The sequence below is a fragment of the Stenella coeruleoalba genome (genome assembly GCF_951394435.1).
Source record: "Stenella coeruleoalba genome assembly, chromosome: 13".
In the NCBI taxonomy this organism is placed as follows: domain Eukaryota; kingdom Metazoa; phylum Chordata; class Mammalia; order Artiodactyla; family Delphinidae; genus Stenella; species Stenella coeruleoalba.
In genome coordinates, this window is record NC_137159.1 from 37676581 (window position 1) to 37692046 (window position 15466).

General features: G+C 36.5%; 1 protein-coding gene across 9 annotated transcripts in view; it reads right to left on the minus strand.

The window, feature by feature from the left end:
* Positions 1 to 15466, minus strand: part of EHBP1 (EH domain binding protein 1) — a 559191-nt gene that overhangs the window by 269017 nt on the left and 274708 nt on the right. For all 9 annotated transcript variants that reach the window (XM_079941625.1, XM_079941630.1, XM_079941629.1 and 6 more), the window contains one exon: positions 10016 to 10111. In XM_079941625.1, the coding sequence (XP_079797751.1) occupies positions 10016 to 10111 (96 nt within the window). The remainder of the gene's footprint in view (positions 1 to 10015; positions 10112 to 15466) is intronic.

The window sequence follows — 15466 nt, forward strand, 5'->3', positions numbered from 1 at the left end:
GGGTTCTATCCATCCGTTTTTTTTTTTACTTTTTAAAAAAAGTTTTTTCTTAGTAATGTTTTTTAATCTTTATTTTATCTTACTTTATTTTCTTTTATCCTCTTTCTTTCTTTCTTTCTTTCTACCTTTTCTACCTTTTATTCTGAGCCGTGTGGATGAAAGGCTCTTGGTGCTTCAGGCAAGAGTCAGTGCTGTGCCACTGAGGTGGGAGAACCAACTTCAGGACGCTAGTCCACAAGAGACCTCCCAGCTCCACGTAATATCAAATGGCAAAAATCTCCCAGAGATCTTCATCTCAACACCAACACCCAACTTCTCTCAACAACCAGCAAGCTACAGTGCTGAACGCCCTATGCCAAACAACTAGCAAGACAGGAACACAACCCCACCCATTAGCAGAGAGGCTGCCCAAAATCATAATAAGGCCACAGACACCCCAAAACACACCACCAGACATGGACCTACCCACCAGAAAGGCAAGATCCAGCCTCATCCACCAGAACACAGGCACTAGTCCCCTCCACCAGCAAGCCTACACAAACCACTGAACCAACTTTAGTCACTGGGGACAGACACCAAAAACAACGGGAACTACGAACCTGCAGCCTGCAAAAAGGAGACCTCAAACACAGTAAGATAAGCAAAATGAGAAGACAGAAAAACACACAGCAGATGAAGGAGCAAGATAAAAACCCACCAGACCTAACAAATGAAGAGGAAATAGGCAGTCTACCTGAAAAAGAATTCAGAATAATGATAGTAAAAATGATCCAAAATCTTGGAAATAGAATAGACAAAATGCAAGAAACATTTAACAAGGACCTAGAAGAACTAAAGATGAAACAAGCAATGATGAACAACACAATAAATGAAATGAAAAATACTCTAGAAGGGATCAATAGCAGAATAACTGAGGCAGAGAAACGGATAAGTGACCTGGAAGATAAAATAGTGGAAATAACTACTGCAGAGCAGAATAAAGAAAAAGAATGAAAAGAACTGAGGACAGTCTCAGAGACCTCTGGGACAACATTACACGCACCAACATTCGAATTATAGGGATTCCAGAAGAAGAGGAGAAAAAGAAAAGGATGGAGAAAATATTTGAAGAGATTATAGTTGAAAACTTCCCTAATATGGGAAAGGAAATAGTTAATCAAGTCCAGGAAGCACAGAGAGTCCCATACAGGATAAATCCAAGGAGAAACACGCCAAGACACATATTAATCAAACTGTCAAAAATTAAATACAAAGAAAACATATTAAAAGCAGCAAGGGAAAAACAACAAATAACACACAAGGGACTCCCCATAAGGTTAACAGCTGATCTTTCAGCAGAAACTCTGCAAGCCAGAAGGGACTGGCAGGACATATTTAAAGTGATGAAGGAGAAAAACCTACAAACAAGATTACTCTACCCAGCAAGGATCTCATTCAGATTTGATGGAGAAATTAAAATCTTTATAGACAAGCAAAAGCTGAGAGAGTTCAGCACCACCAAACCAGCTTTACAACAAATGCTAAAGGATCTCCTCTAGGCAAGAAACACAAGAGAAGGAAAAGACCTACAATAACAAACCCAAAACAATTAAGAAAATGGGTATAGGAACATACATATTGATAATTACCTTAAATGTAAATGGATTAAATGCTCCCACCAAAAGACATAGACTGATGAATGGATACAAAAACAAGCCCCACATATATGCCGTCTACAAGAGACCCACTTCAGACCTAGAGACACATACAGACTGAAAGTGAGGGGATGGAAAAAGATATTCCATGCAAATGGAAACCAAAAGAAAGCTGGAGTAGCAATTCTCATATCAGACAAAATAGACTTTAAAATAAAGCCTATTAGAAGAGACAAAGAAGGACACTACATAATGATCAAGGGATCAACCCAAGAAGAAGATATAACAATTGTAAATATTTATGCACCCAACAGAGGAGCACCTCAATACATAAGGCAAATACTAACAGTCATAAGAGGGGAAATCAACAGTAACACATTCATAATAGGGACTTTAACACCCCACTTTCACCAATGGACAGATCATCCAAAATGAAAATAAATAAGGAAACACAAGCTTTAAATGATACATTAAACAAGATGGACTTAATTGATATTTATAGGACATTCCATCCAAAAACAAAAGAATACACATTTTTCTCAAGTGCTCATGGAACATTCTCCAGGATAGATCATATCTTGGGTTACAAATCAAGCCTTGGTATATTTAAGAAAATTGAAATTGTATCAAGTATCTTTTCCGACCACAACGCTATGAGACTAGATATCGATTACAGGAAAAGTTCTGTAAAAAATACAAACACATGGAGGCTAAACAATACACTACTTAATAATGAAGTGATCACTGAAGAAATCAAAGAGGAAATCAAAAAATACCTAGAAACAAGTGACAATGGAGACACAACGACCCAAAACCTATGGGATGCAGCAAAAGCAGTTCTAAGAGGGAAGTTTATAGCAATACAATCCTACCTTAAGAAACAGGAAACATCTCGAATAAACAACCTAACCTTGCACCTACAGCAATTAGAGAAAGAAGAACAAAAAACCCCCAAAGTTAGCAGAAGGAAAGAAATCATAAAGATCAGATCAGAAATAAATGAAAAAGAAATGAAGGAAACGATAGCAAAGATCAATAAAACTAAAAGCTGGCTCTTTGAAAAGATAAGCAAAATTGATAAACCATTAGCCAGACTGACCAAGAAAAAGAGGGAGAAGACTCAAATCAATAGAATTAGCAATGAAAAAGGAGAAGTAACAACTGACACTGCAGAAATACAAAAGATCATGAGAGATTACTACAAGCAACTCTATGCCAATAAAAATGGACAACCTGGAAGAAATGGACAAATTCTTAGAAATGCACAACCTGCCAAGACTGAATCAGGAAGAAATAGAAAATATGAACAGACCAATCACAAGCACTGAAATTGAAACTGTGATGAAAAATCTTCCAACAAACAAAATCCCAGGACCAGATGGCTTCACAAGCGAATTCTATCAAATATTTAGAGAAGAGCTAACACCTATCCTGCTCAAACTCTTGCAAAATATAGCAGAGGGAGGAACACGCCCAAACTCATTCTAGGAGGCCACCATCACCCTGATACCAAAACCAGACAAAGATGTCACAAAGAAAGAAAACTACAGGCCAATATCACTGATGAACATAGATGCAAAAATCCTCAACAAAATTCTAGCAAACAGAATCCAACAGCACATTAAAAGGATCATACACCATGATCAAGTGGGGTTTATTCCAGGAATGCAAGGATTCTTCAATATATGCAAATCATTCAATGTGATACACCATATTAACAAACTGAAGGATAAAAACCATATGATCACCTCCATAGATGCAGAAAAAGCTTCTGAGAAAATTCAACACCCATTTATGATAAAAACCCTCCAGAAAGTAGGCATACAGGGAACTTTCCTCAACATAATAAAGGCCATATATGACAAACCCACAGCCAACATCATCCTCAATGGTGAAAAACTGAAAGCATTTCCACTAAGATCCGGAACAAGACAAGGTTGCCCACTCTCACCACTCTTATTCAACATAGTTTTGGAAGTTTTAGCCACAGCAATCAGAGAAGGAAAGGAAATAAAAGGAATCCAAATCAGAAAAGAAGAAGTAAAGCTCTCACTGTTTGCAGATGACATGATACTATACATAGAGAACCCTAAAGATGCTACCAGAAAACTACTAGGGCTAATCAATGAATTTGGTAAAGTAGCAGGATACAAAATTAATGCACAGAAATCTCTGGCATTCCTATACACTAATGATGAAAAATCTGAAAGTGAAATCAAGAAAACACTCCCATTTACCATTGCAACAAAAAGAATAAAATATCTAGGAATAAACCTACCTAAGGAGACAAAAGACCTGTATGCAGAAAATTATAAGACACTGATGAAAGAAATTAAAGATGATACAAATAGATGGAGAGATATACCATGTTTTTGGATTGGAAGAATCAACACTGTGAAAATGACTCTACTACCCAAAGCAATCTACAGATTCAATGCAATCCCTATCAAACTACCACTGGCATTTTTCATAGAACTAGAACAAAAAATTTCACAGTTTGTATGGAAACACAAAAGATCCCGAATAGCCAATGCAATCTTGAGAACGAAAAATGGAGCTGGACGAATCAGGCTCCCTGACTTCAGACTATACTACAAGGCTACAGTAATCAAGACAGTATGGTACTGGCACAAAAACAGAAATATAGATCAATGGAACAGGATAGAAAGCCCAGAGATAAACCTATGCACATATGGTCACCTTATCTTTGATAAAGGAGGCAGGAATGTACAGTGGAGAAAGGACAGCCTCTTCAATAAGTGGTGCTGGGAAAACTGGACAGGTACATGTAAAAGTATGAGATTAGATCACTCCCCAACACCATACACAAAAATAAGCTCAAAATGGATTAAAGACCTAAATATAAGGCCAGAAACTATCAAACTCTTAGAGGAAAACATAGGCAGAACACTCTATGACATAAATCACAGCAAGATCCTTTTTGACCCACCTCCTAGAGAAATGGAAATAAAAACAAAAATAAACAAATGGGACCTAATGAAACTTCAAAGCTTTTGCACAGCAAAGGAAACCATAAACAAGACCAAAAGACAACCCTCAGAATGGGAGAAAATATTTGCAAATGAAGCAACTGACAAAGGATTAATCTCCAAAATTTACAAGCAGCTCATGCAGCTCAATATCAAAAAAACAAACAACGCAATCCAAAAATGGACAGAAGACCTAAATAGACATTTCTCCAAAGAAGATATACAGACTGCCAACAAACACATGAAAGAATGCTCAACATCATTAATCATTTGAGAAATGCAAATCAAAACTACAATGAGGTATCATCTCACACCGGTCAGAATGGCCATCATCAAAAAATCTAGAAACAATAAATGCTGGAGAGGGTGTGGAGAAAAGGGAACACTCTTGTACTGCTGGTGGGAATGTGAATTGGTACAGCCACTATGTAGAACAGTATGGAGGTTCCTTAAAGAACTACAAATAGAACTACCATATGACCCAGCAATCCCACTACTGGGCATATACCCTGAGAAAACCATAATTCAAAAAGAGTCATGTACCAAAATGTTCATTGCAGCTCTATTTACAATAGACAGGAGATGGAAACAACCTAAGTGTCCATCATCGGATGAATGGATAAAGAAGATGTGGCACATATATACAATGGAATATTACTCAGCCATAAAAAGAAACGAAATTGAGTTATTTGTAGTGAGGTGGATGGACCTAGAGTCTGTCATACAGAGTGAAGTAAATCAGAAAGAGAAAGACAAATACAGTATGCTAACACGTATATATGGAATCTAAGAAAAAAAACTGTCATGAAGAACCTAGGGGTAAGATAGGAATAAAGACACAGACCTACTAGAGAATGGACTTGAGGATATGCGGAGGGGGAAGGGTAAGCTGGGCCAAAGTGAGAGAGTGGCACTACCAAAATGTAAAATAGATAGCTAGTGGGAAGCAGCCGCATAGCACAGGGAGATCAGCTCGGTCCTTTGTGACCTCCTATAGGGGTGGGATAGGGAGGCTGGGAGGGAGGGAGACGCAAGAGGGAAGAGATATGGGAACATATGTATATATATAACTGATTGACTTTGTTATAAAGCAGAAACTAACACACCATTGTAAAGCAATTATACTCCAATAAAGATGTAAAAAAAAAACCAACAGGAAATTGATTTAGCCTCTCTTAGATTAATTTGGACATTAAAAAACTGTTCACTAAGGGTTGGGAAATCAGAAAGTAAAATGTGGAAAATGTGCTTACTTTTTGTACAGGGACTGCTGTTGTACTCTGATATCTGCTCTTCCCTTCTTATATAGTAATAGAATCCCCTATTTTTAAGCTGGGCACAGGGCCCTCCAAAATATTTCTCAGTTAGGACTATGTTACTAAATTCTGGCCAAATCCATGTCAAGGGAAGAGTCTTTGAAGTGTCAGAGAGAAGTCCCTTCTTCCCACTTTCCTCCTTCCTGCTGACTGGAATGTGAATATGATAGCTTGAACTCAAGCAGCCATCTTGGGCCATGAGGTGGGAGCCACAGGTTGAGGATGTGGAGCAAGAAGATAGAAGGAGCCTGGGTTCCAGATGATTGTGGAGCTGCCACACCAGTCCTGATTACTTATCTCAAAACGTTGTTTATATAAGAAAAATAAACTTCTATCTTGTTTAAGCTAAAAAAAAAAAAAAAGAGTGGATATATGTATATGTATAACTGATTCACTTTGCTGTACAGCAGAAACTAACACAACATTGTATATCAACTATACTCCAATAAAAATTTAAAAAAAAAAGAAATCCAGGTTCAGATAACTTAGTGAGTGAACTATTAAGAAGCACTTTATTAAGATATTAAATGCCCATATGAAACTCTGCCCTCATTTCTATACCTCTAAGTATTTTAAACTCAAAGTATCACTTGAGGCAAGGTTTTCTTGGTGCAGAGGTTATATAAACATCTGGAATTTCAAAGTACCGCAAAGGACTTCATAATCTACACAAAATGGCAAGTTGGATGTTGATACCCCCATCCACCCTCCACCACCAGAAACCTGAGAAAGGGTAACAGATCCCACAACCAAATGCAGCTTTTCTCTATATGAGGCATACTTTTGCAAGTATTTGACAAATATTTATTAGCTACTTATTATACAAGGAATTGTAGAGGTGTTATATGGATTCAAATATAGTTGTCCTTGCCTTCGAAGACAAACAACTAATGTAAATACATATATGATGAATGAAATACATGGTTTTACTAAAGAATTGAAGACAATACATTTCTTAGAGGAATGAACAATAAAAGCTTGATGAGTGAGGAAGCATTTGGACTAGGTGGGATTGTACAGAATTTCCACAGATATTAGAATAAGTAAAGGTAAAAGGCAATAGATTATAAGACAGCCAGGTCTGTCTGGCTTTTAGCCCTGTTGTTGGTTCAGTTTTATCTCTGCGTCCCCAGGACCTAGAAAAGTACCTGGCACACAGTGGTTTCTCAAGAATACTTCATGAATGAATTAATGAATATATATCTTACAAATTAACAAATATTGAACAGTAACTTATATATGATATACATTAATTCTCAAAGCTGATGAAACATTTTTTAGAAACAGAGATGATATATTACCCTTAAAAGAATAATTTTAATGGGACCAAGGGACATATCTGATAGGGCAAAGTCACTAAAAAGATGTAAAGGAGCAACAATAATGTTCATTTTGGACTATGTACATAATTAACTAATTATATTATTGATTAAACAAAAACATTTGTAGTAAAAATTGCTTCTAGCTTGAATCAACTGTCTTCTTTATATCCTACTCTCTACCCTCTAGTGTCTCTTTTACTACCATTGCACTAAAGAGAAAAATTGAAAATGGCTTAAAGAGCTGTTTTCCTTCTCAAAACCCTAAAATAGGTTTTTTTTTTTTCATTTACTAGCAATAGCTATTTTCAATCTAATTCAAATTTCAAAATCAAGCATGCAGGCTAAAGAAATTAATTTCTGGTTAAGTCAGAGAAAAATGAAATACATTGATAACTTTTTTAAAAAGTATGTTGTCTATGAGCACAACCTGAATACCATACCTAGGACAAAAAGGATTCAGAGCAGTCCTTTCCTATTTACAAGTTTCAGGATTAAGTAAATTGTGAGACTTTAAGTAAAAGGAAGGGGGAAATATGAAAGAGTTTTCCACTTGAATATTTTAAATGCAAGATCAAAAAAAATTACCATGAAAGAACGAAAAATTATTTTGTTTTACTTTTCTGCTTTTCTATGGAACTCTGGGAAGACATAGAGTAAGGAAGATAAAGTTATTTATCTAAGTATTTATTTAAGTATTTTAAATGGTCACAAGTTTGCCTCCATAGCACAACTGAAGAGAAATGTGTGTAATACAGCAAAATGGGGAGGAAGGGGTATTTGGGTTTTTTCCCTACAGACCAACACTTAAAGACATAAGAGTTCAGTGATAGGATATGCTGAACATTCTCATCAGCACTTGAAAACTACACTCACACCTCCTAATCCTCCAAGTAACACATTTCAACAGCCACTTTCAACTCAGAATCACTCAGTGCATATCCTTTGCCCAAACACATGGCTGTCAGCCATTTATTGGCTCTCTTAACCCCTTGTTCTCTATCATTTTTTTTTTAAAGTTGTGTAACTGTGTCCATTCACTTGCTTTACCAATATAAACAGACTGAATCAAAAACACACAAGAGATTACTTAAAAGTCTTCCTCAAGCATGTCAGAGATTTTGCTGTTGTAATCTATATTCAGAATGGTTTGTATTACAGAACAGGCCATACAATGTAAAACAAAATCAAAAACAAACAAACCACCACCACCCCAGGGCTAAATCACAGTGTGACTGGGCAAGTTACCTTCTTCCTTAGTCTCAGTTTCCTTATCAGTACAATGGGAATAATTACAGAAGAATTAAATGAAATAGTACTCTAAAGTACTAAGAATTAAATGAAATAGTACTCTAAAGGTCTTGTTAACTACCAATCTTACTATATCATTTCATTAGGAGAGGTATGGTTAAGGGGGGTTTAATAATAGCCTTTGAGGACAGCTGACTAAAGGGTAATAGGATGGTTCTGATCTTTCCTGAAAAAAAAGGAAGAGCAGCTACAGTCTCATCCCTTATTTCTCCCTGGGCAAACAAATCAAGTATTGTGTATACATGATAAGCATAATCAAGTAAGTTATAATAACAATAATATCAAAACTATAAAGGATCCAATAACAATGATATCAAAACTATAAAATATACATAAAGTGTTAAGAATCTCTGATAAAATAGAGTATCTATGAAACAGAGCGTTTAAAAGTAGTGTCCCATTCATGGGTTAGTACATCAACATTCAACATACTGTTTTGTTCTATTGATCCCTGCAGTAGTTCCAGAACATAGGAATTAATATACTGGATTACAAAATCAAAAGTATTTTTTTACACAGTGATTTCACACTCTAAGCCATATAACTTTGCTCAACTTAGATTTTATATCCTAAAGTATTTTAGTGGATTTTCACAAACTTTATGTTTGTGCTTAATGAGATGTCTTCCTTCATTCTGTCCTTCTGCAAAAGTAACGTCAACACAATTGGAAGGATTCAAAGAAGAAATAAAGCATTTGTTTCCTAACTGCACCACTTTCAAGAAGGCTGAAACTGAGACATACTGGTCTCCACCTTTTTTTTTTGAGCAGGTAAGGAATTGGTTAGGAAAGTAAATATTCTAGTGCATAACTGTCATATGTGTGAGGACTATTTTATAATGTTAAGAAATAAGGAATACTTTCAAGAAAAAACATATATAAAAAGAGTTAGCTATATGCACAGCTATGTTTTTGGACCTGCACTTGGAATTTATTATCAAAATTTTTATTTTAAGCTATAGTATTTATAAAATATTAACATTTATAAAATATTTATCAAAAATCAATTTTAAACTTATCTTCTTATATTAACATCAACAAAATATTTATCATATACTAATTTAAAAACCTATCTTGTTATTAGACAAACAAGGCTAACAAAATGAGGGTCAGGACTAAGAATTCCACAAACCTCAGCTTTCCACAGAAAAAGCACTTTAAAGTTCCCTGTGGGGAGAATGTAAGAAGTAGTAAAAGAAGTATTCCGACTGATCTTAATTGGAATAAGTTCAAAAAGACTCCCAAATTATTTGGACTTTATAGACCATGAAACACTCTGATATCCTTACATTGTTATAAACTGCTATATCTCTAAAAATAACGCACATTAAGGTCCTTACTGCACATTAAGGACCCAAATGTATAGAACAATGAATACTGAAATATTCCATCATTTAGAACTATGATTATATAATAAATCCTATAACTTATAAAACTGGAACTTACCTTAAAAAGTGTCACAGTGATTTCAATGTTTTCAGGAACAGGCCACACTACAACACCACGGTATGGATTTTTTATTCCAGGCTGCCAGCTATGAGCCTACCAGAATAAAAATAATGGCTTCAATTTGAAGTACAGGAAATGCAATGTTAATAATTTACAAAAATATATTGACCCTATTTAACTATCCATTAGATCTCCCTAAAACAAAAATGATTAGTCAAATAAAACTTTTCAAGCATTAAACTTGGGCTATGACGGTTATATCACATGGTAGCTACAGATTACTATCTGTAAACAAACCTTTACCCTCTCCCACGCACACATACACACACACACACACACACACACACACACACACACACACACACACACAAGAAGATGCAAAAATGAGGTGCCTCATATTTTCAAAAGCTATTTAGGATTGAATAAAAACCTTATTAGGAGAAACATTTTTAAAATTACTTTGTGATTTAGGAACTTAAGGGCAAATTCATTCTTTAAAAGGAAAAATTAATTGTATAGTCTGCATTTAAGATCATTTCCCACTAAACCATAATGTTTATTTGGGTCAAGTAAAGAAGAAAGCAGTTTGTACAGTTTATGTTTCTAGTGCCTATAATTTTAAAGACTTTTTTCCTTGTAAATATTGATTATCAAGGTTCCCTAAGGAATCCCCTGAAATGTGGGGGTCACCGCTCTAGGTCTTCCGTTGTGGTGGCGTTTCCAGCCAAAGCTAATGTATAATGGCATGCCAGGACAGCTCAACTAAATCTTCATCTCTCTGGGCTTCAGGACTGGTCCGTGGACATGCTATGAAGGTGGTAATAAAAGCTGACACTTAAGAAGTACTTTCTATATGTCAGTGCATATTTGGAATTTACTTACGTTTAACTCATTCAATCTGCATAAGAACCCTATGAGGTAGCTACTATTCATTCATTCATTCACTCATTCACTCACTCAATTGATACTATCTGCCAAGCATTGTCTAGGAACTGTAGTAAAAAAAAAAAAAAAAAAAATCTGCCTTAGTGGAGTTTTCAGAATAGTAGGAAGAGACAGACAAACAAAATAATTAAGTAAAACAGGCAGCATGTTAGGTAGAGAGAAACGCTGTGGAGAAAAATGAAAGTAGGGAAGAAGGATGGAAGGGGCAAGAGAAAGTAACAATTTTCAACAGGTTAATCAGAGAAAAGTGTCAATGAGCAGGTGACGAGAGAAGACCGTAAGGAGTTGAATCAGATATTTTAAAACATGGGAAGAGCTTTCTAGGGAGATGGACCAGCAACTGGAAAGGTGCTGAGGCAGTTAGATAACAACAATGCCAATGTGGCTGGAGCAGAGTGGTCAAAGAGAAGAGCAGCAGGAGATAAGACTAGAGAAATCACAGAGGGCCCAATCATATGAAGCTCTGGCAGCCCATTCCAAAGATTTTGGTTTGTAATTTGAGTGAGATGGGAAGCCACTGGAGGATTTTAAGCAGAGGAATGATGAAGTTATGTTTTTTGACTCTAGCAAATGTATTTAGAATAGGCTTCAGATGTAAGAGAGGAAACAGGGAGACCAGTAAGCTACTGCAATAATCCTTTGGAGAGCTAATGGTGACTTGGCTTGGGGTGGTACAAAGTAGTCAGATTCCATATATTTTTTCATAGTTTCAAGATAGAATCAATAAGGTTTTCTGTCTGATTGTATGAAAGAAAGTAGCCAAGGCTGATTCTAAGGCTTTCGCCCTTGAGCAAGTACATAAAAGGAATTGCTATTAACAGATATGAGGCAAAACTGCTGAAGGATCAAGTTTGGAAAATAAGATTAGGAACTCAGTTTTATACACATTAAATCTAAGTTGCCTTTTAGATATTCAAGTGTAGGTGTTTAAATAGGCAGCTGGATGTATGTGCCGGGAGTTATAAATTTGGGAATCATTAGCGTGCAGGTGATACTTAAAACTTGGATGTGATCCCAAGGGAGTGAGGAGAGAGAGAAAGAGAGAGAGGGAGAGGGAGGGGGAAAGAGAGAGAGAGAGAGATAAAGGCTCAGGAACTGAACCTTGGAGCACAACAATAACAGGTCCAGGAAATGAGGAGGAATCAGCAAAGAAGGGTCAGTAAAGCAGAAGGAAAAGCAGAGGCATGTGGTATTCTGAAACTCTAGTGGAGAAAATGTTTTAAGGAGAAAGGAACAACCATCTGTCCCAAATCTTGGTGACAGGTCATATAGGATGAGGTCTGGAAAATGACCCCTGGATTTAACAAAGCAGAAGCCATTACTGACCTCACAAGAGCAGTTTCAGTGGAGTGACAAGGGTAAACACCTGACTGGATTAGCATGGATTCAAGAAAGAACAGGAAGAAAGAAACTAGCAAGTACATTCAACTCCTCTGAGGTGTTTTGCTGAAAGAGAAAGAGAGAAATAGGTTGGTGCTAGTGGGAGAAATAGTGTCAGAAGAGAATTTTTTAAATAAGAGAAAAATATTTTTAGGCTGATGAGAAATATCCAGTTAAGAGGGAAAATTTAATGATGCAGAAGAGAAATAATTGCTAGAGTAATGTCCTTAACAGTACAAAAGGAGACAGATTGGCCTTTGCTCGGAGCACAGACGATTCTTCCATAATAATAGGAAAGGAGCTAAAGTATATGAGTGCAGGTGCATGTCAGGGAGCAGATTTAACACATGAAGAAACTGAGGCACAGACTGGCCCAAGATCACACAGCAAGTAAGTGGCAAAAGTTGGACTTGAACCCAGGAAGTGGAACTAAGAAGGGATCAAGATCATGGAAACTTATGTCCGTGCAAATCTTATCATATCTTGTTAGTTAAAATACCAGCAGAATATTGTAAGTTAACTATACTTCAATAAAAGATAAAATACCAGCACAAGATACAGGTTTAGCAGCACTAAACTACTCCCACTCCAGCTAAATTGTCAATAACTCCCTCTCTATTCTCTCTTCATTGCCCCCAGATCACAAAACTTCAGGTGAGGAAAGGGAAGTAGTGACTCACAAGAGACTTAGCACACCACAGCCAAAGGTAAAGAACTGAGTTTTGCTGATTAAAAAACATCTCCAGGGATTCCTCTGTTCCCCTGCCTATTTCTATGCCTGTTGACAGTCCTAGAACAAAAACTCCACAAAGTAAACAATATCCATTTTGAAAAGTAAATTGCTGCCCATCTTAGAAAATCTTTTATCAAAACTCTACATAGTCTACATATTTAATTCTTAAGATTTATGACAACTCTAATTCTCATGTACTGTCATGGTAGATCAAGCAATTTCTCTGGTCTCTTCAAACTTCCCATAATTATATTTTCATAGTCGCCCGATACATTAAAAAAAAAAAAGACCATAATAACTGAACTTTATTTATTAGCCACGGCAGAAAAGATAGAGTTTTTGTAAAATTTGGAATGAAAAAAAAGACCATCAAAGAATTTTAGGCCTGAAAATATCTTTAGGAGATCTAAACCAGGTCCAGATAAGGAAACTGAAGCAATTAAAGAGTAAATGGCTTGCCTGAGGCCATACTAACAATCAGTAGGAGAACCAACTCCATGATTGTCAAGTTCGGAGTTCTTCACCCAACCGACATCATAGCAAACTCTACTTCTGATTCACACAGTAGTCAAGAGAATAGTCTTCTATCCCTAAGGTCTTAACATTTATGTATATGACACAGAGGTCAAGAGTGGGAAAAGCAGGGAATGTGGAGACCAACTAACAACTGGGCAGGGTTAGAAGATGGTGATACCATGTAATTTCCTCAGGTATCCTAATGCTGCTCCTCTAAATGACCTCTTTAAATTCTCAATCTTGGATCAGGGAATGGTAATTAGACCAATAAACAAACAAAAAGACAATCTGCTTAATGAATTAAAATATTTTTTTTCTTTTTTTTTTTGCGGTACGCGGGTCTCTCACTGTTGTGGCCTCTCCCGTTGCGGAGCACAGGTTCCGGACGCACAGGCTCAGTGGCCATGGCTCATGGGCCCAGCCGCTCCGCGGCATGTGGGATCTTCCCGGACCGGGGCATGAACCCGTGTCCCCTGCATCAGGAGGCGGACTCTCAACCACTGCGCTACCAGGGAAGCCCTCTTTCTTTTTTCTAATAAAAAGAGATGGAAAGGTGCTAGTTCCCAAGCTGCTAGTATGCTGCCATCTTCTGACCATTCTATCCAGCAACCCTTCCCAGCAAGAGAAAAGGTCAAACTAAGACAGAGCTCTGGCTTTCTGATAGTCTTTTTAGGGACTGTACACCTAGCTAAGTTAGGACAGTGTAACAATACCAATTAGTCCAGCTGAGTATCTGGCAATGCCAGCTTTATAATGTTAGCTAATTATTATATACTAGGCAGAATCAGTAAATTTTGCTGGAGAGGAAACTATGGATGTACATAGCAGCAAACCTGAAGAAAAAAAAAAGTGTTCCTAGTCAGAAGAGCTTACTACAACTTCTACCTCAAACAGAATTAAAGAACCTGAAGCTAGAAAAAGAATGAAAAATCTAATACAGGTAACTAAAAATAGCTGCAGTATTAAACATCTAACTGTACAAATCAACTGAGACAGGAATTTAGGTTCTTAAGAACTTTGTTTTTTAAAAAGCACCTCATACTGGCACTCATCAGCACTACAAGAACCCTGATCAGTTTTTATTCAGAGCAACAGAAAGGATTTCCCTAGAAAATAATTTGGTACAAAACACATACAGCTATTTAGCTAGCTCCTTAGTAGAGTCAGGAAAGGCAGGTTATTTAATCATTTGCCAGCATCCTAGTACAGTTAACGACAGAAAGGATGAAGCCACATTATCCAGTTCCATTCATATTTTTTTTCACTTTTTAATCATATCACAGATCCTTTAGCAAAGGCAGACCTAAGGAAAAGGTAACATTTCTCAATTTTGAGTAATGACTCTATAAAATGCCTTATTTTCAAATTATTTCATATCATATCTTACCTAAAAGACTTGTACCTAATATGGAACTAAACACAGAATAAATATTCACTTGTTACTTCTGATTCCTACAAAATCAAAACATTTCACTGAAAATTTATAACTGTCAATTTAGTTTTTAAATTGATGATTTTCAATTTATAAAACTGCATCTACCCATAGGTTTAAGATGTCACACATAAATTTACCTTAGAGTTGTCCATATCATGGTCATAAGTCAAAGCTCTACAACTATACCCACCCCTTCATGATACCACAGCACATTGATAAAGGCTATAGTACAACCACAGAGCAGGGAAGTAGAGGTGGTAATGCCATCCAAAAGCTGGTGAGGACTTTCAAGCTCTTGTTTCCCTTTGGAACTCTCCCATCTCTCTGTGGGTTTAAATTTACAAAACTAGATTTAAGGCAACAGACTACTCTGCCATAATTCTTCTTGACTATCACAATCTCCCTGCTTCCTATTGTCAAACACTGTACTGAAAAATAA